At 41.1% G+C, this 24,708-nt stretch overlaps 1 protein-coding gene and 1 long non-coding RNA gene across 10 annotated transcripts in view; both read left to right on the top strand.

Annotated features, from left to right (window-relative positions):
• Nucleotides 1–258: 258 nt before the first annotated feature.
• On the top strand, nucleotides 259–14,176 carry LOC114015589 (uncharacterized). 2 transcript variants are annotated; one of them, XR_003559597.2, is made up of 3 exons: nucleotides 259–935; nucleotides 11,930–12,068; nucleotides 13,885–14,176. It is a non-coding gene; the product is annotated as an uncharacterized LOC114015589 (long non-coding RNA). The 2 variants fall into 2 exon arrangements; XR_008733006.1 differs by lacking the exon at nucleotides 259–935 and adding an exon at nucleotides 7,810–8,931.
• A 1,268-nt stretch (nucleotides 14,177–15,444) lies between these two features.
• ADGRG6 (adhesion G protein-coupled receptor G6) overlaps nucleotides 15,445–24,708 on the top strand; it is a 112,834-nt gene continuing 103,570 nt past the window's right edge. For 6 of the 8 annotated variants that reach the window (XM_055713912.1, XM_055713911.1, XM_055713918.1 and 3 more), the window contains exons 1-2: nucleotides 15,445–16,073; nucleotides 22,163–22,263. In XM_055713912.1, coding sequence (XP_055569887.1) covers nucleotides 15,460–16,073; nucleotides 22,163–22,263 — 715 coding nt within the window. In that variant the 5' untranslated portion in view covers nucleotides 15,445–15,459. Of the gene's footprint in view, nucleotides 16,074–16,308; nucleotides 16,599–16,865; nucleotides 16,891–22,162; nucleotides 22,264–24,708 lie in introns of those variants that run through there. The other 2 variants (XM_055713916.1, XM_055713917.1) reach the window with 2 other exon arrangements.

The raw sequence follows: 24,708 nt of genomic DNA, 5'->3' as shown, positions 1-24,708 counted from the left end.
TGGGATGCCCAGGTGCATTTCAGAGCCAGGTGGACCCAGCTGTAGCCAACACAGAGCAACTCATGACCTCCTCCTACACAGGTCTTTCCTGCTGCCACCTGTCTCCAAATCCTGCCAGTTACAGTCAATATATTAGCCATGATGATTTTGAACATACCATCCCTTCTCTATAAAGAAATAATGTGAAATATTATAACGAATAGGTCTGTAAGTTACGGGACAATATATGATAGTTGACTGGATGATTCTAAAGAGTTGGTGAGATAAAAGGGAAAGGAAAACATAATGAATTTGCAGAGGAAATATGGGATTCAACTCATTTGACATTATCAAGTTTATCAGACATCCACAGGAAGCTGATTTGCATCCCTCAGCAAGCAAATTCTCCCATCTAATTATAGGTGTCCAAAAGACATGGGATGGCTCTTCTATATCTCTCCTACCTAATGAATGAGGTAGCATGGGTGTCTGTATTAGACTGTACACCTATCTTCTAGTTAGTTTCATTTTTATGCACTCAATCCCACTCTATGTCAGTTGTCAGTTATGAAATGAATTATAAAATCCATGCTGCTTCCACAGACTGAATATCGATTACCATTGTGAGAAAATGTGTAATTTAATGGCACAAAACTTTTCTCTTTGTGTTAGCTTATTTGTTTTTCCTCTGTGTTTCTGTTGAGAATAGCCCCAGAGCTATTCTCAAAGATTTACATGCATGGATATTTCCGTAATGGCTCAGACATCTCTCCCACTTCCACAGAGGTTAATTCAGTCTTCTCTAAGAACAGCCCACAGATTAGTTAGATTCTGCCAATTACCTGTCTTTCATCTGGCTTGTGTCAGCTTGCCTCTCTCATTTAACAGGTCTACTTCCAGAATCTGAGGATGCAGTGAGGCAGGCTGGGACAGTGGGAGTGTGAAAGAAAAGAGAGGTAGGTAAAAGGCTGTGGTCTGAAAAAATGATAGTATAGAAAATTATTTGCTTTATGAACACAACAGGGAGGAAAGCAGACTGGGAAGAGGATTCAAGGTTGGTATGCTCTTGCATTGCCCTGAGCACCACAGGGAATAGTGCTGTTAGTTGGGATGGGATAGAGGCACCAGTGCTGGGGTCTCCACAGCACAGTGAGGGTCAGGAGAAGAAGGAGCCTTTATGAAAAGATGGGCAGTATGTGGGTTGGAGGGAAGACCATACTGTAGGTAGCAAAATTTTTCCCAGGCAGCTGCTTTCTATTGTTTCTCCATTGGCACCATGGGGAGCCAGTTCAGCACCCATCAAGCAGAAGGCAATTTTGAAATTTTAGTGCATCATGGTTTTGAGAGGAATGACTAAAAGGCTACATTTGCCATGGTTTAAGCAGTTTGAAATACAAGCAGAAATACATGGATAAAGCATTAGATGAGGGACCATCGTTTGGTTAGACAGTGTTACCCTCATTTGGATTCTGGATCTTAACTGTTGTCTTGGTGATTTTACTCACTGCACTGTGCGAGACTTGTTTTTATCACATCAGTAATTTAAATGAGTAATTCTAGCATAAGCTACAGCTAAAATAATAAACTAGAATATATTTACACCTGTATAGACACAAGTGGGTTCTTAGCTCCTTTATTAAGGTAATATTTTACTTGAGTAGTGCACATATTAGCAAGCTGATTGTTTTCCATGTAATTTTCTGAATACAGCACTTTTTTTCAGCATACATCTATGAGTTTTCAGTTTCTTTCAGTCCCCATGTAGGCAATAAATCAATTAGTTATTAGTCAACACATTATGTGTGTGTGTGTGTGTGTGTGCATAGGATATATATGAATATATTTTGATCATAACACACGACATTTTCTCTGAAGAGGAAATCTTGTACCAGCTACTCACAATGTCCTGCTGTTTCTTATGCAAAGCAAGTAGAAAAGGCACGGTGAGTTGCCAAGGAACTATTACCTCAAGGGAAAATAAAGCCAAAACCTCAGGCATTTGGATCTATTGTGCATTTCAAGTAAAAAAACTATTCCATGCTGAAAGAGACCCAAATCAAAGGACCTGCAACCTCATCAAGGCTCATTCATATATCTGTTTCATCAACTAACAAAAGTAGAATATAATGTATTGCATCCAACTTGCCTGCAACAACTTTTGCATCATTAACTAAAATTGCACTGAATTTGGCCCCATGCTTTAACAATCTAATTGTCAAGATGACCTTTTTAGACATGCCATGGTGAGGCAACCCTAGTCTATCACTGTATTGTTTTCCTGCTAAGTTTGGGCTGGCGGGTGTGGTGAATAGGTTACAGTCAAGGGACTTTTTAAAATTGTGCTTCCCAACTGCTTTTACATGATTCCCACCAAAAAAATGTTAGTGGGAAACTTAACTTTGTATTTTCTGAAGAAAGCCTCAAGGGCCACGTTTTTTCAAAAGCTTAGACAATAACGTGTAAGTTGCACGTATTTGCACTTCTGACACTGGGAAAGATGAATGTGCTTTCTGGCTCAGAAAAGGACAAATGCTTTCCTCTGCGCTGGAAGTTCACAGTCTTTATGAACTTGCTTCCCTACATCAGTCTCTGTTCAAACCTGGTTTTCTGGTAAAAATTATCTGTTTGTTATATCTTAAAAACACCCATGTGCCACAATAAATTTAATACAGCACTCACATTTGCTTCTTTTGTCTGCATGTCTGCTTGAGCAGAAAGTGCTTGAAGACAAAAACAGTGATAAATCCATTGATGATGTAAAGAATACAATCTTTAAGCATTTGCAGTGCCTAATATGATGATTTTAATACATGTTCCAGCCTATGACATGAAAATAAATCAAGGTATTTAATTCTGGTCTAGTATATAAATTATGTATTTTCAAGGTGTGGTCCCCCACTTCATAATGATTTTTAAATCTAGTGTAACTCAGAAGGCATTAAGACTTAGTTTAATAATATGAAAAACAATGGGAAATTAAGAGAAACGTTGCTCAATATAAATTGGAATTTTTGCTGTGCTCACACAAAATCAACTTTTAGAGGGATGTCTTACTATAATCTCAACAAAAAGAGCACTCAATAAAAGGGATATTCCTTGGCTCTTCATAATCCCAAAATTGATAAAAGGGAGGGGTAATGTTATATATTTTCTCAAAGAGGATAACCCAGGATTAATCATCAGACTCTTTCCAAACAAGCACAAAATAGATGCTGATGGGGAATGAATTCTCCAGTGTACATTCTGACATTTAACCCAAACCTTGTTTAGAAGAGTTGTTCGTGGGTTCTAACACCATTGACTGTTCTCCTAGATCATACCTTCCTATGTTTTGGTTGCTGTCACTGTCAGTAGCATCAAGAGTATTTAAAATAGACTGGTTTCTCACGAATGTACTCACATTCTGTCGAAGATTTGAGACCAAAAGAAAATTTCGGTCTTTTCTCCTGTTCCTTTCCCCCTGACCTCATTTGGATGGGGAATAATTAGAGCTAAAAAACAAAGGATAGAAAGTCTTATTTCTTCCAGGAAAGAAACATTCTGAAATTCCCTGTTTCTCTTTCTGTGTTTATCTGGCAGAGCCCCAGATCCTGTCACCAGTATTTACCCTGCGCCGTTTCTTACTCACAGCTTAATCCAAAGCGTGTTGAAGTCAGTGGGAACCTTTCCCTTGACCTCAGGGGGAATCAGCTCTGCTTGTGTAGGCAGAGCAGTTTCAATTCGTTTCCACTGCTGATTACAGAACAAGCGCAGGTTGAAATCGGTAACCTGTCCTGAGATTCAACACTACAGTGAAGTTGATGATGTCTTAAGTCACTTTTATACTCTTTTAGTTGTGCTTTAAGAAGCTTAAGTGGTGACAGCTGCCAAAAAACCCAACAGATACATGACTTTTTTCTTCTCTGTTGAGTGAAGAAATTAAAAACTGTACTGCTTCTAACGACTGTGCCATTAATAACCATTGCTGGAGACATCATGGTTCTTCTTGTCTTTTGAAATGTTTATGTCAATAATATAAGGTAATTTAGTCATTATGACTGAGAGAAAAAAACTTAGGTTTTGTCTGGAGATTGTTTTTAATAGTAGAGGAAGTTCTTCTGATACAAGATAAAGGGACAAAATCTGGCGAGCAGCTTAATAGACACTGTTCTTACTGACTTCAGTAGGAATTTGGGGTGTTCAGACCTTTCTGAATCTGAGCTGGTTATTTATGGGAACTCTACAAAAAGTCAGTTTTGAATCTTACTGATTATTGAACCAAGCAGCACTGGGAGCCATTCCAGGCAGACTAGAACAAATTCAGCTCCATTTTCCTCATTAGCTTAATGGATGTCTGCATCCAAGTTCATAAAAAAAGGAATGGGAAACGGAGGAAGAATGTAATGATTGTAAATTCATGGCTTTTAATGATTTAGGTTGTTCATCCTTATAATATTTAGTATAGTGAGGATTATCTCTACACACACATTCTCACATAGTATGTGTGATACCTAAAACCAGTACTCTGAAAAGTGCATTTCCAATTAAGTTTTTAAAACGTTTACAAAAATACTTGCTTGCAGTGTATGATCTCCAGGTCCAAGTTTTTGCATCATCTGTTCCACACCCATTTCCTTTTGATCTAATAATTTTAATTCTAATGCTTATCTCATATTTTACAAGTTAGCCAACTCGGGTTGTTGTTTTCCTTCTGTACTTCCTTCTACTTTCTTCCATTCTTTCCTTTTCTCACAATGATGACATCTCTTGCCATTTTTTTCAGTCTGTAGCAGTATTTCTACTTTTCTCTCTATTAGGTGGTCCTGTCTCTACCTCACCACCACCTCTTTGGTTTATCCACCCAGCCTTCCTCCACCAGCCCATCTTCAACACTTCTACCATTTTCCCAGTGTCTTCCTTCTGAACTTCCCACCTCCTGAGATTTCCTGTAGCTTTTTAATCACCCCACAAATGTCTGTCTTCTGCCACCTCATACACTCACCTTTCTTCCTATATGGTTTGCACTCCTTTGTTTACATGTGCCTTATTTTCGAGGATGATGTGTGAAATTCCAGTGCAGGGTGGATCCAGTTGCCTATTATTGAGCAAGGAGAAGGAGGAGGAGGAGCGCTGCGTGCCTGGGGGGCAGAAAGATGACTAGGAAGCCATTGTTATGGTCGGTGGACACAGTGCTGTTTCCTTTTTCATCATCCTCGAAAAGCACGCATGGGGAAAAGGGCGGAGAGGAGAAGGGAGGAAGCGTGTTTTGCAAGGAGAAAGGACAGTACCCACAGAAGCACCCACTCTGACAATCTCAATGCAGCCTTTTATAGTGGTATCATTTAATGATACACAAAATTACTCTACTAATATGTTAGTATTTCTAGTATACTACTGTAAATGTCCTAAGGCAGTTATTTGAAAATGGGACTCTAGTGCTGCACACTACCTTTTCACAGGAGGAGTTTGTGGTAGACATTGCTGCCTTCCAGGGTCGTTCAGCTAACATGCCTTGTCCATAAGCTGAATGATATATACCTACAGTAAGAGAGAGGTCCGCCCTCACTGCGGTTCTGTTCACTTCTCTGCTGAGACTTAAATAAAGATCTCAAGGCAGATGTTTAGAGTTATGATGTGATGATGGTAAAACCGAGTCATTGAGAACTGGACTCCAGTAACGTAGGACATAAAAGAACCTGTATATTAGGTCATTGCTTTAGGGACATATTTGAGCTGCTGAGTCATTAACTCTTAACTGCTTTGCCAAATACCTCTAGTTTAATAAATTACTGACAATATTAATGTTGTGAAGTTAATAAGCGGCACTAACATTCAACTGTCTGAATTTCCTTTTCTATTTGAAAAAATAAATAAGTATGTTCAGGATAGATTAGACAAAGGTTAGCTGCAGGAAAACATTTCAACATCATAATGAAAATGGTGAACTTCAAAAGAATTACTGTATTTTTTTTAATTAATCTTTGTGGATTATCAAAAAAGATAATTAAACTAAGTTCAGATGTTTTCTTACAGGGGATTTATTTGGAATTTGTTCTTTAACCCTCTTCATTCTCATGATTACCCATTTGTAATGAAAAAAATTTAGAATAGCAAAATAAGAAAGTTAAATAGGAATTATATTTAAACATCTTGAAACTTTGGGAATCTTGAATATTTATAGTTGTATCTGTATGTACATTACTTGCAAAGGTTTGTCACTTTATTGTAATAGCTTTCAGAGCTTAAGAGTATACATAAGTAGTCATTAATTAGTATTATTAATAATAAGAAGAGCAGGTTTTGCTTATTTCTTTTACTTTAGTAGCACAGTAACCCTAATGTATGCTATAATGTAACACTTAGAGCATGTAAGTAGCAGCAGCTCTGATGATTAGCTAGACCTTAAGGCTGAAATATGAAGCGAGCCACAGGAACACAGGAGCAGCTACAATTCCTGTGCCATGGGATCTGTCCTCTGCTCCTGTGTCCTCATCTGCGGGCAAAGCTTGCTTCTCACTTTAGTAAGTAGTGGGTGATTTTGTCTCACCGGCTGGGATTTGCTGTGGGTAAGCTACCAGCTCTTGCTGCTGTTGTTTCACCGGGGAACACTGTCCTGAGCCTTTGTAACCCCAGCCCTGGGGAAAGGGCTGTGGTATGGAGTGGGGGTGTGAGGGGGGAATATGCTGCCAGCTATGTCTGCATTTAAACTCCTCCTGGCAGTCAGGGGTACAGCCAGTAGGATTATTTTGTGTATCCATGTATAATGTAATGCTTAGTGAAGGAAAATAAACAGTCTCCAGGTCCTAGCAAAAGAGTACAGGAGACACCTCTGCTGAGGCTAGAACTGGTCCATATTTCCCAAACAGAAATGGAAAACAGTACTTTAAAATTATGAAAAAATTAGAGGTAAGAGGGTTTTTTTCTTTCTTTCTTCTTCTTTTTTACAGTTTGTCCTTTTTGTGATGTTTTGAAAATTTTAATACAATTCAGGGAAGTGACTGAATACATCTAGGTAATACAATCTTGGAGTTAGTGGTTTGGGTTTTTTTCTGCAAACTTATATTAATCTCATATATTAATGTTTTTCAAAATACATGCAAAATATAGATTTTTTTAATACTTTAAAAGGTATGTCATAATTTTCATTTCAGTATGTCTTAATGTAGAGTTAAGTTGAATAACATTGAATTTAGAATATGTAATTAAAACAATTTTCCCATCAAATATTTGTAAGGGAGGGACATGAAGGGAGAAGGGACCGGGAAGAAAGGGGAAGCAGGGCAGGAAGGAAAGAAGGAGGAATGAAACACCAGTTTCACACGGGTTAAATGGAAAATATTCTCTTTTCTCCTTGTATAGCTTTCTGTGACTTGTCAAGTCCTGATTTTGAGTTAGGGAAGTAGACATTCTTTGTTTCTTTCCCCTTCCTCACAAAATTTTCCAGGTCTTATATATTCATTACAAAGAAATACAGCCTCAACTGTTTTTCTTATGGACTCCTAAATTAAGGAAAAATGCGTAAATATAACCATCCAACACATGATCCATTGAAGTAATACTAACAGATCAAGTGAATTAAATTCCTGAGGCTATGTTTTAGGATGTTTTACTATGTCTTATTCTTAAAAACTGAAGAAAATGCATGAACTTTCACAAAGGATCTAAAAGATTGTAAAGAAATTGTGTTTGGGGCTATGACATGTTATAAGCGTATCCTACAACCACAGTCTTAATTACCCCTCACTAAATTCATGGGACTGCACACTCACATTGCAGTACAAGTAGGTGCAGTCTTGCTTCTATGATAAGAGTCACAGCCATGTTTAAAAATAAATAAAATAAATTGAAAATGTGTATCTAGATCAGCTTTCACAGTGAATTAAGATGTTCAGATGGTAGACTAGCTGTTTTATTACAATTCTGAACTAAAGCTATCTGTAAAGCTTTGGTGTCTGTTTCTCCACTGCTGACTGACTTCCCCTTTTCTGCAGCTGGTCTGTGGAAAGTCACCACTGATACCTTTCCTCGTCCCTCGCAATCACAAAAAGATATTCCTGTTCCAGTACCATTCTCTTAATGTGGCTGTGCCTTTGCTTTTCAATTTTTTCGCTGCTTTTCTTTCTTTCTTTCTTTTTTTAAATTATATTCTACCTGTGAAAAGAGAAGATACAAAGAAGCAGCAAGGAGATCTGCAGGGGTGTGGATTCTTAAATAATTTTCTAGAAAGGTCCAGGTTTGAGTGAGGCAAATGCACATTGATCTAGTGATTTTGCACTCAATTTTTGGTATTCCTTGGAGTAAATAAATTGTAACCTGTTTCAGATAATCTGTTTTTCCTCTGTAGTTGTAGGTCCTAACAAGGATGTTGTACCAGTGTCAGGTCAAGTTGGAGTAAAATATGGTGGCTTAATTGGAGGTTCTGGAGTTAGGTGATACAGTTGCAAGAGGAGCTCAGTGAGATGGACACAGTTAGCAAGTAGCCACATAACAATATATATAGTGATATAACCTTTCATTTCTCCTTGCACCCTCCTCAGGGTCCCAGATTTATTCACTGCTGGAAGTCTGTACGTATTCCTGCAAGAATCAGTATTATTTGCAGAATTTGAGACACTTCTTCACTGTGCAGGAGTGAGAATGGGGGAACAAAACATGGGAAAGGAGCTGAAGGCAGACAAAAATTAGTTTAAGGAAGCTACACAGAACTGGTTCCTGGCACTCCCATGGAGTTTTTTAAATTGAAAAAAAACATTACTAGCTGCTGTATTTCCACTTCCCTATTAGTTTTTACTATGAGGAAGCCTGAGCTCAATAGGAACTCTTAATAATATAGAAGTATTATAAATATAGACAAAAATCACAAGGGAAAATAATATCCTAAGAACTCCAAGCTGGAAGCTTAGTGTGTGGGCACTTTTCTGTAATTTTGCTATTAATCTCTTTGTCTGTCAGTTCCCTATTTGGAAAATAAGGGTGAGTCCATGTGTTTACTCAAGCGTGCTGTGTTATCAAGTATTCAGCTATTATGGTAAGGGTAATTTTAAATGTGCTTTGAAAAGTTCATGTTTTAGATTTTTGCTCTCAGATCATGCTCTTAAGGGGAAAAACTTTTTTTTTTTTAATTAACTGTTCTTGTACTGGCTGGGGCCTGGTAGTCTGAAGCTTGAGTTTAATTGTTACTCTGAATTCACACCAGAGTCTGTCCTATTTAGTTCAGCTTTTAAAGCATTCCTAATCATTTGGTTTGAGGAGCTGAATGCTGCCAGATTAAATGTTACCTGTACCACTGCTTTATGTGCTTTGGGCTCAAGAAACTGTCAAGTTCCTTGCAGGTCTTGTGGAACAGATAGTATACGCTTGTGTAATTTATAACAGTGCATAGGCACAGGAAATGGAATTTAAGTTATAGAAGCAGTTCAAATTTTCATGTAGTTTTGAACTTATATTGTTCTTTTTTGTATAATTTATTGAGAAGTGGAACTGTTAAGAACTTTTTATCATACCTTCAAAACAATACTTTACAGTACTGGCTTAAAACACTGCTGTGTCCTGTCGCTTCAGCCTAGATACAGTAAAAAGTTTTAGAAGAGCAGTTGATAGCCAGTTCATCTCAAACATGGCACTATCTCATGTTTTTCTTTCATTCTTTAGAAGCAAGAAAGGGTTTATACATCTGTACATTTACTGCTTTCACCCTACAACTGTAACCCCGCTCTTTGAACACTATTTTTACTTAAATGTTGCATTTGTGTTTAGCATCTAATTTCCATTGTGCATGAGAAGTATATTATTGCTTATGATAGGGGGAAAACTTATTGATTATGATTGATGTGCAATTATTTCCACTTCTATGTGATCCTGTGATTTTGTTACCACTTGTGTGTTTTGTTTCAAAGAATGATGAATGAACTTCATAATGTTCACTTTGGTTTCAATTCTGATAAGCATCCAAATATTTTGATGCTTACTCAAAACTTATCCAAAGTTTCCTAAGCTCTTGAGTCTGCAAAACTAGTCTGAACACTTTGACAGAGAAGGGCTTTCCTCATGAGGTTTCCAGTTGTTCCACTAGTGGAACCTGATGGAAATACCATGAGGTCAGCTTTTCTTCCAGTTGTTCCAAATCTTTAACATCTGGACAGAAAACAGAAGTGAGAAATCCTGCCCTGAAGTGGTATTATAGGAAAAATTGGGTTCTAAAAATAGGTGAAGAATGACTGTTTTTTTAACTCCTCCAAGCTGGTTAATCCATGACTGACAAAAATCAAGAACCCAGAATTACAGATGATCGTTAACTAGTACCAGAAACTATAGCCTACTCAGCTGAGACCTTTTGCTCCTTAGAATTTGGTTATTTGCAAAGTGACACATGCAGAGCAAACCTCAGATCTGTTGACAGCTTAGAAATTTTCAGGGATAAGTATTCATGCTCATTCCAACCAAGTATTTATCCATTCATGAGGGGGTAGTGCACAGGCCCTGGCAGGAAAAGGTTATCTCAGCTTTGTGCAAAAAAAATTCTGTGTGTTTCCTCCCAATATTAATACTCTGGGTGAGCCCCTAGCTATCAGTGTTACCTTCTTTAAATATCTCTAGTTTCAGATTTAGTCTATTGAGAAGGAGGGGGAGTTTAGCTGGTGTTGAACTTAGCATTGAAATGACTTGCAGCCACAGAGATGTATTTTTAGACAGAAGAACTGGATAGCTCAATGTGTTCTACCCTGTTAGTTGGTATTTAGTAAGTTTAAAGTATACTTTGGAGAAATCAATGATCTCTTTGATGAAGCCCCTATTTTCACTACCTGTGATCTTCTGTTTACTGTGCTGCTTCCCACATGCTTCATATCAAACCAAGGATGAGTAGCACTCCCTGCATATCCTCTGATTTTACAAGCTCTTACTTGTCAGGTTTATCTTCCTATTCCAATCCCAGACACCAGTGCAGATCAGGCTGCTGATAATTGTTCACTGCCAATACCAACATCATGCTACAGGTTCTCTGTAGCAATAGAGTGCATCACCATGTAACGTGAGCACTGCTCCCAGGTTCATTCATCTGAAGCTGGGAAAAAGTTCTGAGGTTCCTTTTCCCCTTGAGAGATATTAAAGTTCAGGAAGCCTTTACAAGTGGGCAAGCAAGGACCGCCAGCATCCTCCAAACCCCACAGATCAGAAATGTGTGCGAGAACACCCAGTGGCGACATGCTCCACCAGGCTAAGGTTTAGACCCCCAAAGTGCATGATCAAGAGTAAGGAGTTGAAATGGGCTCAAAAAGAAAAAAAAAAAAAAGATTAAAAAAAAAAAAGATAGTGATTAAAAACCTGAAATGAAAGTGAAAGCCCAAATTAGTTTGCTGCCCGATCTGTCTCTCACTTTGCTTGAGGTCACAGACTTTACAGAATTTTATGGAGTGCAATGTGTGCAGGCACTGTATAAACCATGCTCTCAGCACTTCATCAAAGACATTTCATCTGGGACGAAGAAAAGAATTTTAGCCTTTGGTAACCTCCCTGACAGGAAATACTTCATAACCAAAGTTTTATCCACATTGAAGCACACAGGGAAAGTACCAATGAGGCAAACACAGGAGTGTGTCTTAGTCCCTGGACTTCTGCACATACATTGTAAAATAGATATTAAAGTTACTATTCACTTTATGCTTGTTTTTAGGAGACAAATAAATAATTTCAAGAACATATATGTCATTGCAATCATTTATAGGCAGTATCACCAATAACTAACTTAAGTCAATACAGTCCTTCCAACTCCCTTGCCTCCCAAGTCCCTGGAAGCCCATGGTTGCTTGGTACTTGGTCAGACATAGAAACTGGGTGCCATTTCGCACTATGTACTGAATCAGCAGCCTCTCCGAAATGATCACTCACCCAGCATTCACCCATTCCTGACCAGCATGTACATGAAACCATCGCATTAATGACCACAGTGAAAACTGACTTGCTGCCTCTTCAGTCTCTTAGTAATAGGAAACAGCCCTGTCTGGATGGCATCTCAGACCTGAAGGGAAAACATCTCACCAGAAATAAGAACTGAACAAAGAGAAAGACCTGCCTGATCCTGTCCTCAACTCATCTGCACCTGAAACAGAAAGGTAAGGCTCTTAATCTCTCAAATAAGGAAAAATGAGACAAGCTGTTTAGAGACTTTCTGGCAGACTCAATAGAAAAGCCAGGAAGTTCAGGCAGATTGTCCATCCGACTATGAAAGATGGCTTCTGCTGTGACCCAGCTAGGGGCAAACAAGGCTGACCGGGTCTGGGAGCTGATTAAGTAGTCTTATGAGAGATAGAAGACCCTCAGAAAGGAAGAGCTCAGGACTCTAAGGTTACTTTATGTAAAAGCATATTGAAACAGAGTCCATGTCTCATATCTCAACAGTCTGAAGTAATTCTTGAATTACAAGTATTGGGAGCAGCAGTTCACATCAACTCTGCTACTTCACCTTTTAGATCAACGCCCAGACTTTGATCCTCAAAACCAGCTTCTGGGAGCTCACCTTTGAACTTTCAGACTCAGCAGGGGTATCCATCATGTGTTCTCCAAGATAGGAGAATGACCAGGCAGAAAGCCAGGAATGATTGTAGGGTGCACAGCCTATTTTTTTTTTTTGGCCTTGGACTTTTTGAGAATGCATATGATCTTGAATTTTCTTCATAAGTTTATAGCATTGCACTATTTATTTTAAGCTTCCTTTTTTATTGTTGTGAGTTAAGTGTTTTCTCTTTTGTACTGTTACAGGCAATAAAGTTTCAGTATTTGCACTTCTTTGGAAAATAAACACAGGTTTTCCTAAATGTAATTGATATAATAAAGAGGAAATTTTCAAAAGTTCAGAGAAAAATCAAGTTTCTTAAACATTAAAATGAAGTATCCAGACATAAAATATGATACTTTGGCTTATTGTTTCATGAAATATTCTTTAACATTCTTATAAAATATTTTCAGAGGTCCATGCAATGTTGTACAAGACATAAGGAAACCATCCTAACCATTAATTTAAAAAAAAATATATGAACAAAGCCATAAAAACCAGGGCCTATAAAAGTCATACAAAGTATTTCACTATTCACTATATATCATAATATTCACAAAACATTGTGGAATATTCATAGAATATGATACCCCTGTACCTAACAATATTCAGACAGCATTGCTTGTAGTATAATGAAATAATGAAAGTAAGTGTAAAGCAACACTGCCACTACAAACACAGTAAGAAAAGAACAAAAAGATCCACTCGCCTTTCCGTCGGTATCACTCACAAGGTGTGATACAAGAACCTTTCACTGGTTGGTTATAGCACTGTTTCCCAGACTTTGGTAATTTTTTTCCTCTTACTCATATTGTGCAAAGCACAGCCCACAATGTTAACCTGAGACAGGTGTTGTAAGGCAGCCTGCAGTCTCTCATTCTGAGACGGAGACCTTAAAATCACTGTGATGCACACACTCACACCCTTGCTTTTGCTAAACAGCATCCAGATAAGTAGCCCTTCTCCGACTGCTCGCCCCATACCAGGTTGTTTCACTATTGATTAAAGGCAGATGTGGCGCAGTGAGCTGCTGCTAGGTAATGAAGGGCATTTTCTCGTGAGCAGTTAAGCTGCTCTTGGTGCTCTGCAGCTCTGAGACAATCTCCAGCAATATGCTACTTCATCATCCAGAGAATCTGCACTGTATACTATCCCCACGGCACAGGCACTTTTCACCAGGCAGTGTTCAGTTTGGGGATCCATAAGTGGCAGTGCTCCTGCAGTGGAGGGGAAAGCAGAGTGCTGATTGAGAAAGTATATGACAGCAAATTCAGAACAGAACTAACCAAGAAACAGCTCAACAAAAGCATGACAGGAGAAAAATCCCATTATTTCTTTTTTTCCTTTTTTTTTTTTTTTTTTTCTTGACTCCTCAGGTTCTGGAATTGCAGTCACCTCTGATGCCTTCCAAGTAGGGAAGGAAGATGAAAGTTTCCAACATAGCCAGCAGTTATGCACTACATGGATATCAGTGATCTCTACATGGACGGCAAATTGATTTCTTTCAGATGCTCTTGACTTACTGTGTATATCACACGCACAGTGGGTCCAATATGCCCAGCAGATAGTGAGCTTAATCTTCAATTGATCTGCACATGTGCAGCGAGTGCAATGCATTCTAGACACAGAAACTTTACTGTGCATGTGAGGTAAGTGCAAACTGAGTGTTTTCAATTAACCCAGGTGGCAAGAACTTGTAGGTTCATTGCCCAAGCATAAACTGACTGTACATAATAGAGTATGTCTTATGTGCATTGATACATTGGACTCATTGCAAGTGCAATATAAAGTTGACCTCCATGGACATTATGCAGAAATAGAGCAGGTTGCTACAGAAAGCAATAGGGCAGTTGGCTATGAGTCTTGGAGGCTGGCACGTACCCTTCCCTGTGCCTCCCACTGCCCCTGGGGGGATCCCCTGTGTGACACTAGACCCAGAAGCAGGGTGGAAAGCAGCACAATACCTACTCAGAACACAGAGCTCATTACAGGGAGAAAAGGCCGACCATATACAAAGTCATTCGTGCTGCCTTTGAGTCACAGCTGGCCATGTAGGTTTGGCTAACCCAGCCCAGCCGTTCCCGACCTCGTGTCCAGTGCCGGGAAGTTACAATGCAAGCAAGCCTACAGCTTACTGGTTTGAAAGACAGATAGTAAAAATTGACCAGAATGAGTGAATATTAATGCTCAGTATAAAGTTCATGAAAAATTTAGTGATGTTTTCTTTATTTTTTTTAAATAGGAACTCTGCTTGTAACTGCCATTGCAGGCCGATAACTTCATTGAATGATTCCCTACGCCAGATCTCCTCTTCCCCCATCCTTCCTAAGCCAGCTCAGATCCATGGAGTAGGGTGAAAATTTTGGACTTCTTTTGTGCTCGTGTGTTTTTCTGTGTTTCCGTTTCTATCATTTCTATGTATCCCTACCTCGCTGTAGTGCAGTGCCACATTCTACAGGTTTCAGCTGAACAGTTCAGGATCATTAGCAAATGATGCAAACTGCCGCCCTCCAGAAAAGCTACGCAGGAGTGGGGTGTGGGCCTGTGCTGCGTGTGCGAGCAGCACGCAGCCTTGTGTGCATCAGAAAATGGGTCAGAGATGTGTAACCTCCACCTGCCTCCTATCCAAAGTGCAGTGTGGTCTGTGCCCCGGAGACAATCCACGCACTGTCAGTGCCCAGGGGTCTGTGTCAGCAGCTCTGGGACACGGTGGGGGGGTGTTTCCCGGAGGTGTGGCGTGCCCACCCTGCTGTGCACCGGGCTGGGCCGGGGTGTGCGGTGTCTGCTTGCCCCCGGGGACCCGCTGCCACCGGGATGCTGCGAGGGGCGGCGTGCCCAGCAGGCCGTGACCGCCAAGGGTAGTGCCCTCCATGTGGCATCTCCTGGGAGGGGGCCCGCGCCCGTTGTGGGTGGCTGCGGCCCCGTGGCTGCTGTTTCCTGGAGGGGTGTAAATGTGCCTGGGACCGCGCAGCCCAAGGCCAGCCCCTTATCGGTGGGCCGGGGCGCTGCGTGGCCGTGACCGCGACCGCGGGAAGGGTGGCGTGTGGTGCCGCCCGTGGCGCCCCCCGCCGGGGGTCGCTGGCGGCGGGGTCCCGGTAGCCACCCCGCTCCCCGGGAGCGGGGCCCGGGCGGAGGAGCGGGGCCCCCCGGCGGCGGCGGCTCCTCGGCGGGTCCGGTCCTGCCCCCCGCGCGGCGGGTGGGGGCCGGGCCACCCGGGGGCCGAGCCGGAGCCGCCGCCGCCACCTGAGGCCCCGGCGCGGGGATGTGCGGGCGGGGCGGCCGCTGCCCTCCGCGGGGGCGGGCTCCCTCGGCACCGAAGTTTGCCCGACTTGTGCCGAGAGAGGCGCGTCCCGGCGCGGGGGGGGCACCGCGGCGGAGGAGGAGCGGATCGGCGCGGTCCCGGCCGCTGCGGGCGGCGTGTGCGGGGGCGGGCGTGGAAGAGGTGGGCGAGCAGCGATGACCTTTGCGAGGAGCCCGCGAGGGAGCGGGCCAGAGGCAGCGCGAGCGGCAGCGGGGGAGGATGGTCGCTGAGCCCCGGAGCAGAGCCGCCCCGTAATGCCACCATGTAAGTCTCCTCTCCGGGCTCCGGGGCGAGGGCTGCGGCTTGCCGTCCGCGGCGCTCGGGGACCGCGATATCCCCCGCGGGCTCCTTCGTGGGGCACGGAACCCCGGCCTATGAGCAGGGCTTCCCCCCCACCCTCCGCCCCCGTAGTAGCTGGTGTGTAATGTCAGGTTTGAGCCGCGCAGGTGGGTAGGGCTGAAGGAATGGGGAAACGAGAGAGTCTCACGTCGGGCGCTCGCAGGGCAGGGCAGGGCAGGCAGCGCTCTGCCCCGGCCGGGCTTCGGGTCCGCCGGCGGCTCCCCAGCGGGGCCCGGGCGGCCGCGGCCGTTCCCAGAGCACCGTAATCCCGTCCTTAGAGCCGCTCTGGTGAGTTTCCCGGCGCAGGGAGCCAAGGAGCGAAACTCTTGGCCCCGCTCGCCGCCCGCTGTGAACGCCGGTGCCTCGGCACCCGCCCGGCCCGGCCTCGGGGCCGTGGTCGCGCACGTCGAGGAGCCCCGTCCAGCACAGGCACCATTCCCAGCCCTCCAGGTGCGGTGCCAGCACAAGTAGGGAAAACGGGAGAGGGAGGGCCGGGCGGGCTCCATAAAACCTTCCCAGCCCCACCGCTCCTCGCCGCAGCGCACGGAGAGGAGGAGGCAGCGCGGGGCTCCGCCGCCGTCCAGGGGCCAGAGGCGGCGGGGGCGCCGCGGGCGGGTCGGTGGCTCCGCGTCCTCCTTCCCTACCGTCCGTACACACGCCGCCTGGCCCCGGGCGGGCCGCTGCCGTGGCCTCTGGGCACCTTCCCCGATGTTTTGCCTTCACTGACAGGCTTTCACCGAAGGTAAGGCAAGGTACTAAGGTTTGGGGTTAGGCGTTGGCAGCCAGGGGGACCTGTGGCTGGACCGAAGGCAGTCAGGGGAAGGGGCGAGGGGTGGGGGTTTCTAACAGTGCACGGTGAAGTTAAGGCTGGACCGAAGGCAGTCAGGGGAAGGGGCGAGGGGTGGGGGTTTCTAACAGTGCACGGTGAAGTTAAGGCTGAGATGAGAAAGAGTTCCTAAAGAGCTAGTGTTGCACTGCTACCGAGCTGCAAACAACCGGCAGATTAGGTTGCCTCCAACTGGGAAAAGTTCATTTTGAATGGAAAGCCAAGGGACTCAGACAGATCTGATAGAGCTGGCACTGTTTAAATTAAAAGGCCGTGTCCTGGGTTTTTTCATCTCTTTCTGTGAGTGTGAGGGAGTTTTCAACGTCGACTGTAAGAATAATTAGGAACATGTTATGCTTAACCAAATGAAAGTTTTAAGTGGTATTGCATAATTAATCTTTCAAGACATTCGAGTACTAGAGTTGAAAACAAGGGTTTCAAAGTTAAAATCGACTCCTCTGTTAGCCTGCAGGGACTGAACTGTGAGTGGTAATCACCTTTCACTTGTTGTAGTTCCACTTAAGAGTGATTAAGCTTAAAATCTTTTTGTTTACAACTTCCATGAGAAAAAAATGTGAAATTGATGTTAATTTTCTTTTAATTTCAAAGCGTCAGCAACATTTTTCCTTAATAACTTTAGACATGTCAAAGACCAAAGAAAGTCATGTCAGACTGCCTGAGGCAGAATTCACATCCTACTCCAGGGAACTTTGCCGAGGCTTTGAACAAGGAAGATGGTGTATTCAAATATGTATTGCATGTTTTGAGACCATACAGTATACAAATGCTCCAGGATTATTCACATTCTGTGTATATCTTCTTGCAGAGTTGTGCGCTCCCTAAAAGGTGATAATGTCTGGCTGCTGGCATGTAGAGAGTAGAAGGTTCAGTGGTTAGATGTAACAAGACTCCCACTAATTTCATCTTGCTCTATGACAAGTTACGATCCATTTATGGTTTAGATAAATTACTAAATTTTGCTCTTCTGGAATGAATTGTGAATAAGCTCATTGTCTCCCTATGTTATAGGAAATGAAAGTAGCTGTGGACTGGACTATATTGAATTGGTAGCTAGAGTGCATAGCTGGTCATGTCGCACAGTGCCTACAATGGAATAATGCAAGTCCGTAGAAAAATTAGTAGTTCTTCTATCATACTCCAGAGAAGGTCACTTTCTAATTTTTCTGCTCTTAAAAGAAAAAAAAAATGTTAGGAGGGATAAGAGTATGTCCAACTGTAATGGATGTACTCCTAGCTTAGGTGTCCTAATAGTCCCCAAGTATATTCAATAAAATGTTGTTTTGGTTCTGTGTTTGACAATCTACAATTATTTATTCAGAGCTACCAGCATGTTACCAGCTGGGGACAGAACAGGGCTTTTTCATTTAAATTGAAACAAAATAGAGAGGAAAACCCAGTATGAACAGTGTTCAGCAATTCTAATGTATCCAGGGTTAAAGACTGAAATAATCCATATATATTCTGAGCTCTTTTTTATGGACTGCTTTGCTTACTTAAACTCTTCGTGTATTTTAGCACATTGCTGTGCTGATATCCATTCTCTGAGCTATTGATGAATATTAAATGACAGAACACATCCTTTTAGTACTATTTAAAATAGCAGCACAAGACCAAAAGGGTCTCCTGGGCCGTCAAGTCAGTGCTGTTGTAGCAGGGGACTGTATCATCCCTTGACAAGAAATAAACCAGTCCAGAATTGTTTGCCAATTTTTCTATTGAATTATTCATGCTGTTTGGATTCAGTTCTAGCTGTTACTAACACTAGTAATCAAGAAAATGAACCTTATAATAAATATAATCATAGTGGGTATTAACAGGTGAATAATATCTGCAACTAAGTAGTTTTTTTGATGCCTGGGAAGTATTTAACAGCTGCTCTGGCTCCTTTTCGTAACTGTCTGCCAATTGGGATGTCATATTACAAAAGTATCAGGGATGGATTTTGTTATGGAAGAAGACTTTTTGTTGGCAATGTGTTAGCTGACTTCTACCCCTGATAACTGCTTGTGTGAACAGGGGTGTGACACACCTCATGGTGTAAGGCTGTGAGCAGTCAGGTTTCTGAATTGTAGCTTTTTGTCTATGCAAGATCTCAAAAACATGTGAATAACTGATTTCCTCACTCATTTATAGCACTCAGCTAGAGGTTATGCTTTTTAACATAGATCTTTAAAAGTCGTCTCCAAAAAAACCAGGTCTGACTCATGGTGCCTGCATTAGTGGAGTCTTTTGGTAGCATGCTTCTTTTGTGGTCATTCTTATTTGGATTTGATAAACCTCTTTTTCTTGTCAAGTGACATGATGTGGTGTAAAGAAAGTTCTTTTTTCCTTCAGCAGTAGGGAATATAAGTGGCGTAGACAGGTTTGCTATTTTTTACCTATTTATTTTGCTGGATAATTGATTTTTATTATTGTATTTTTTTATTTTAATTTTTATTTTTTAAAAAATTGTAGAATTATCTAGCCTTTTTTCCCAGGGAAAAGAAGTCTTTGTAATTACTCCTTTCTGCTTTGTTGCTTGCACTTATTTATGCTTTGCTCTGTTGTTGATTATCCATGTTTTTTAAATCTTTCTTGACATGCTTTTTACAAGAGTGAGGATGAGGAATCAAACAGTAAACTAACACTGTGGAATACTGGCTTGTAAGTGTTATCACAATGCAAGTAAACATTAACAAATAGAAACTGGCCAAATAAAATAGTGTTCTCAGACTAATGCAGAATCTCAGATTCTTTAAGAAGGGCACTAAAGGCAGTGTGACTGGGTAGACTCACTCCAGACTTAGGCAGCAGAAAGTTGTCATGTTGTTTTTCCTTAAGTATCTCAAAAGTTGTGTCTTGGATTATCCAGCTATTCAATAAGCAAAAACTCCAGCTGAGTTCACAGAGACATCAGAAGTGGTGATTGCCGTAACACATAGAAAATGTACCAATACAATGAAAACCAACACAGATTTCTTCTGAATTACTAAACAATTGTTTGTGACTGTTTCCTAGTCTGGTAACTGTAACTCTGCTTGCTCAAAAGTAACCAACAAACAAAAACCAGTAATGCAACTACTTCTATAGGTTTGCATTGGTAGATCATGCAGCAGGCTGGCATGTATTTTACCAGTAGCTGCAAACTCTTCTGTAGAAACAGCAACATTCTTCCATATCTCTGGTATGTCATGCTGTTATCCTCAGCATTTCCATCTTACTACTCTGTGATTATATATGCATGCTGCATGTGTTTGCATATAACCATTTTAATGTCTTTAAAAGGACTAAAGGGCTTCTGTTCAAAGTCCTTTTTCTAAAGTAAGATTAAGGATACTGTGGATTTATGAATTATATACATTGAACAGTAACTGTTCCTAAACCTCAGCATTCTGTTGTCTGAGACTGTAATAGGTATTTTTGGGTCATTAAGTTGAAGGACAATAATTCTATTGTTTGATAATCTGGTTATTTTGCATGTCTGGCATCATCAAAGAGATTCTTGTATTTCAGAGCCCAGAGTATTTTGTGCTTGTCTTCAACACTTGTTAAGTTTGACTTTACAATATCTCAGAAAAATAAATCAGTTTCAGATTCCTAATTTGATACAACTAGCTATAAAGAACTGGACTTCTTTTGTAGTCAGACACTTGTGCTATGTAACACTGCACTGAAAGGAAACCTAACTGATTTCAGCAGTCTATTGAAGTGCCATTCACCTGGGCCCATTGGCATCTAATCCACAGGAGTGGTTTGATGAACTACTACTTTTAAAACTGAAACATTTGTTGTTCCTTTACAATGGTTTATCTTGCTGCATTAAGTTTGGCTTGTCTACATTACAGAATTCCACTTTGGGAAGAAACAGGAGCTGATACTGGGAAAGAATTTACATTTGCTCCCAGGTTTCACTGGCAAGTTCACAGCAATGCGTGGGGAGCAGAAGGAAGATTATTTTCCCAAGTTTAAGAAAATTAATTTTTCTTGCCACTGAGCATGACCTCTGTACTTTCTTTCACTTACCTCTTTCGCATTTTCATCTTGATAAATCATACTGGTGGCCATTCCAAATGCCTTTCTTTTTTCTGTATTTAATATGCACTAACCTGCAAGATATTTGTGTTCATCAGTGTTTCTTCGTGACTATTCATTTGTGGTTCTTTTTCACATACTGTTGGTGGGAATAGACTTGTGAAATATTTTGGGGATTCTGCTAGATGTTTTCTCCCAGTGTAAGCAGATAATACCTTACCAAACAAAAGCCAGTGACCATGGCCACATAAGAGGAGTAGAAGTTGGTCAAAATAATTCATGTTGTGTTTCATTACTTGTTGCTTGCTTTTGCTTGTTGCTAACTTGTTGAATGAAATGATACCGGAATGTAATGGAGCACCATTCATTTTGGATACATGGTTAAAAGTCTGACCAAATTTATTAAGAGTCCTTCTTGCTTCCTCTTCTGCCCACTATGGAGGAAACATTTTGGTTTAGCCATTAAATGTCCTGTGTGCTTCAAGGCAAAGGAAACTTTAACTTCAAGCTATAACTGGTAAATATTTTTATATAATTGCATTTGGTTTATTAAATAATAAAGATGTCCCTGACTTCACTGACAGCACAGGTGAGCCCCTAGATTTTGGCAAGGAAAGTTTCGGGATTTTCATTAAAGTTGTCAGCAGAAAGTTTGTAGCCATCAAAATATTAGCAGTGAAAAATATGGAAAGGCTGGTTAAGGGCAGAGGCAAATTCTCACCTACCATCTTCATATAGTTAATAACAAATATCTATGTATTTTATATATACATATATTTGAACAGCATAGATGTATTTGTATATGTAAATTATGTAAATAGGTAAAGTAAAACTTTGCAGCCTCCAAAAAAACTCTTTCAGACTGTCAACATATGGGCTGTTTCTTTTACTGAAACACCACCCACACCTATCTGCTTAGAAGCCCAGCCCTGACCAGTCTTCCACTTTGTTGTCCACTAAGAACCAGACAGCATCATTTCTGACCCTTTTCAGCAAGCATAGAGACTTCTGTCCCTGTTTAAGTAACACTAGGGCCATCCATAATTTTCAAGTGCTACTTTATTTACTGGTAGTTACTAGTTTGAGTAACAAGAGTATTTTCTCACTTTCTTGACTTGTAAAGCTTGCTGAATTCTTGCTTGCTTTTTTTCTACAGGATGTCTCATGTAAGTGAAATGTGGTGCTATCACTGGAAATGGAAGCTGCAGCACTGTCTCTGCTTGTTTACCATATATATTATATTCATGCAACAAGCAGGTAAGTCAGCGTATAATCTTCCCACTTAAATAAATGGTCTAGGAGCCAAAGTTTTGATTACAAAGGACTACGCTTACGTATGACTGAATTATGTACAATATAATATTTTGAGGAAAGTGATGTGTTATAATCATTAGCTGTGATAGGTTGGGTCCTATTTCCTGCTACTGCTGAATTTTCTTTTTGTTGTTTTTTATAATTTTGCTGTTATTGATTTTTTTCCTTTGAATTCTTTCATTTTATCATTCCTTTGCTTTTACCTCATTAATACCTACCTCTCTTTTGAATTTCTTCTGGTTGGAATACTGTGAGTAATCATGTAGTTCTTCCATTTTCCACAGTACTGTTTGTGCCTGTAGATCGTGTATTCAGTAACCTTTCACTCTAGTTCAAAGCTGTAAAATAACTGTAGTATGCTTATTATTTTTAAACACTTTTATGATTCAAATAATAGAAACATTCCTCAGCAAGCTATACGTGCATAAGATAATCATACACTGTAAAGAACAATCAGTTTAAACTTAAAATCATCTTGGTCTGTAGTGACACTTGAGTACAGAGTAATGTAACATATTCTGACTGTTTTCTTTAAACATGTGAATGAGAGATTTCATTTACTAAATGTCTTTTCCTAACCACTAGAGTGCAAAGTATTTTAGGAGCTCCAGCTGCTTTACTGGAAAAAACCTCTGGAGTTTATTCTGGAGCATATGAAAATTTTGGAGCAGCTTGTAGTGCTTAGCTAATTCCATATCAAATGGGTAGTGTTGCTGTTACAGACTTGCCATTGGAAAAAGGATGGTTTATATATAGAAAGAGTTTCTGACTTCTTTGATATTGTTTTTTTCTTTAAATAAAAAGTGCAGGGGGTTGGGTTTTGCTTTGTTTTTAAACCCGCACTTTTTATTTAGGGAAAAAGCGATGCAGTAGCTGTGTGGTAGCAGTTTCCAGCTCTATGTCACTTTAATAGGTGCTTTCCATTTCCATTAAATTGTGTAGCCAGAAATGTTCTTAGGTCCCAGCTCTCACCCATGGCTCCATTCGGTGGTGACCTTTGTGTCCTTGTGTTGCTGGGCTGTATGTGGTACTGGGCCATGCAGCTGCCAGCCTCACCATAAAGTAATCAGCAAAACCTGCTCTAATTTACAGCTGCTGGAGGCTGTTATGGAATGACTAGAACAGTAAGACCCGAAGACCATTAGTCTTTGCTAATTCCTTTTGATAAAAGTTTAGTTATTGAAAATGCAGGTGACACAGCAAGGGTAAGTCCCATGAGCCGGAGGGTCTTAGCCAGTATGCTGTGAGGACAGAGAAAGCCAACTACAAGCTCACCAGTGCATTCAGGTAATCTCAGCATATCATTGCTACCTGTGCTGGTACTGAACAAGTAGATGGATCAAAAGCCCTATGCCAAACTCCAAGATACACTTTTACAAAATCATATATGCCCCTGACTAACTACTTCACCAATGAAGTGGTTGGTGCCATTGCATTGGTAAAAGCAGCCAAAGTGTTCAGCTAATTCAGTCTCCTCTGTTATAGTTACTGGTGGAGCTCTTTTCTCAGGCACGGGTTTGGCATGTGGAGGCTCAGAACCAGGTCTCTGATGGAAATCAGAGCAGAGACCTGAACCTGGGTCTTTACATCTCAAGTACATGCCCCTGGGGTCTTTTTCTTTCTTGTTTTGACTGGAAAAGATTTGCAATCTTCAAAACTTTCAGTAAATGGAAAAGACATTTCCCTATCTTCCTGAATGATGAGTAGGTAAATAAGGTATGCTGGAAACACCCAGGTTCAATAGACAAATGTTTGCTGTTCAACAGTGAAAGAGATCACAGATAGTCTGCTGTTAATACCAAATGAAATGAAAATGAGGCATTTACCTTTACAGCAACCTGTCATTTGGCAGCACTTGCCTGTAGACCCTTAGGATTTATGTGTCTTTTTATGTTGATGTAAAAGCATAGGTTATACTGCAAAAATGGAGTCTTTTCATCTGTTAGTTTTTAACTGAGCAAGGCAGACAAGGTGAGAAACACTGCTGCTCCTGCATTTTTTTATTGTCTGTTCTTGAAAGGTGTTGGTCCCTTTGGCTGTGGATTCATATGGCATCCATAATCTCTGGCAGCTTAAGCTTTGCTGAAGTTACAGTAGAAATATCATAAAACCTGACATTCATCCAGCTTCACTAGTGAGCTGTAAGCTTAGAAAGCTATTGGGGCTTATTAAGCTTTGCCTAGAGGAGGTCACATATAAGCAAGGGATTAAGATCATCAGGTACAGGTTTTATGGATTATTTACAGGGCTATTCATAAGGATAAAAATGTCAGTCATGCTGTGACATGGAAAAAATGCAAAAGTGATAATGTTATAGTTTAACTTGAGATGAACTGCGAGACTTGGCCTGCTTTCAGAAACAAAGTTTAGGAGAAGGATTACACAGCG

The sequence above is a fragment of the Falco cherrug genome, chromosome 6 (assembly GCF_023634085.1).
Source record: "Falco cherrug isolate bFalChe1 chromosome 6, bFalChe1.pri, whole genome shotgun sequence".
NCBI lineage: Eukaryota > Metazoa > Chordata > Aves > Falconiformes > Falconidae > Falco > Falco cherrug.
Note: the sequence above shows the minus strand (reverse complement) of the source record. Positions and strands in the feature narration are given on the sequence as shown.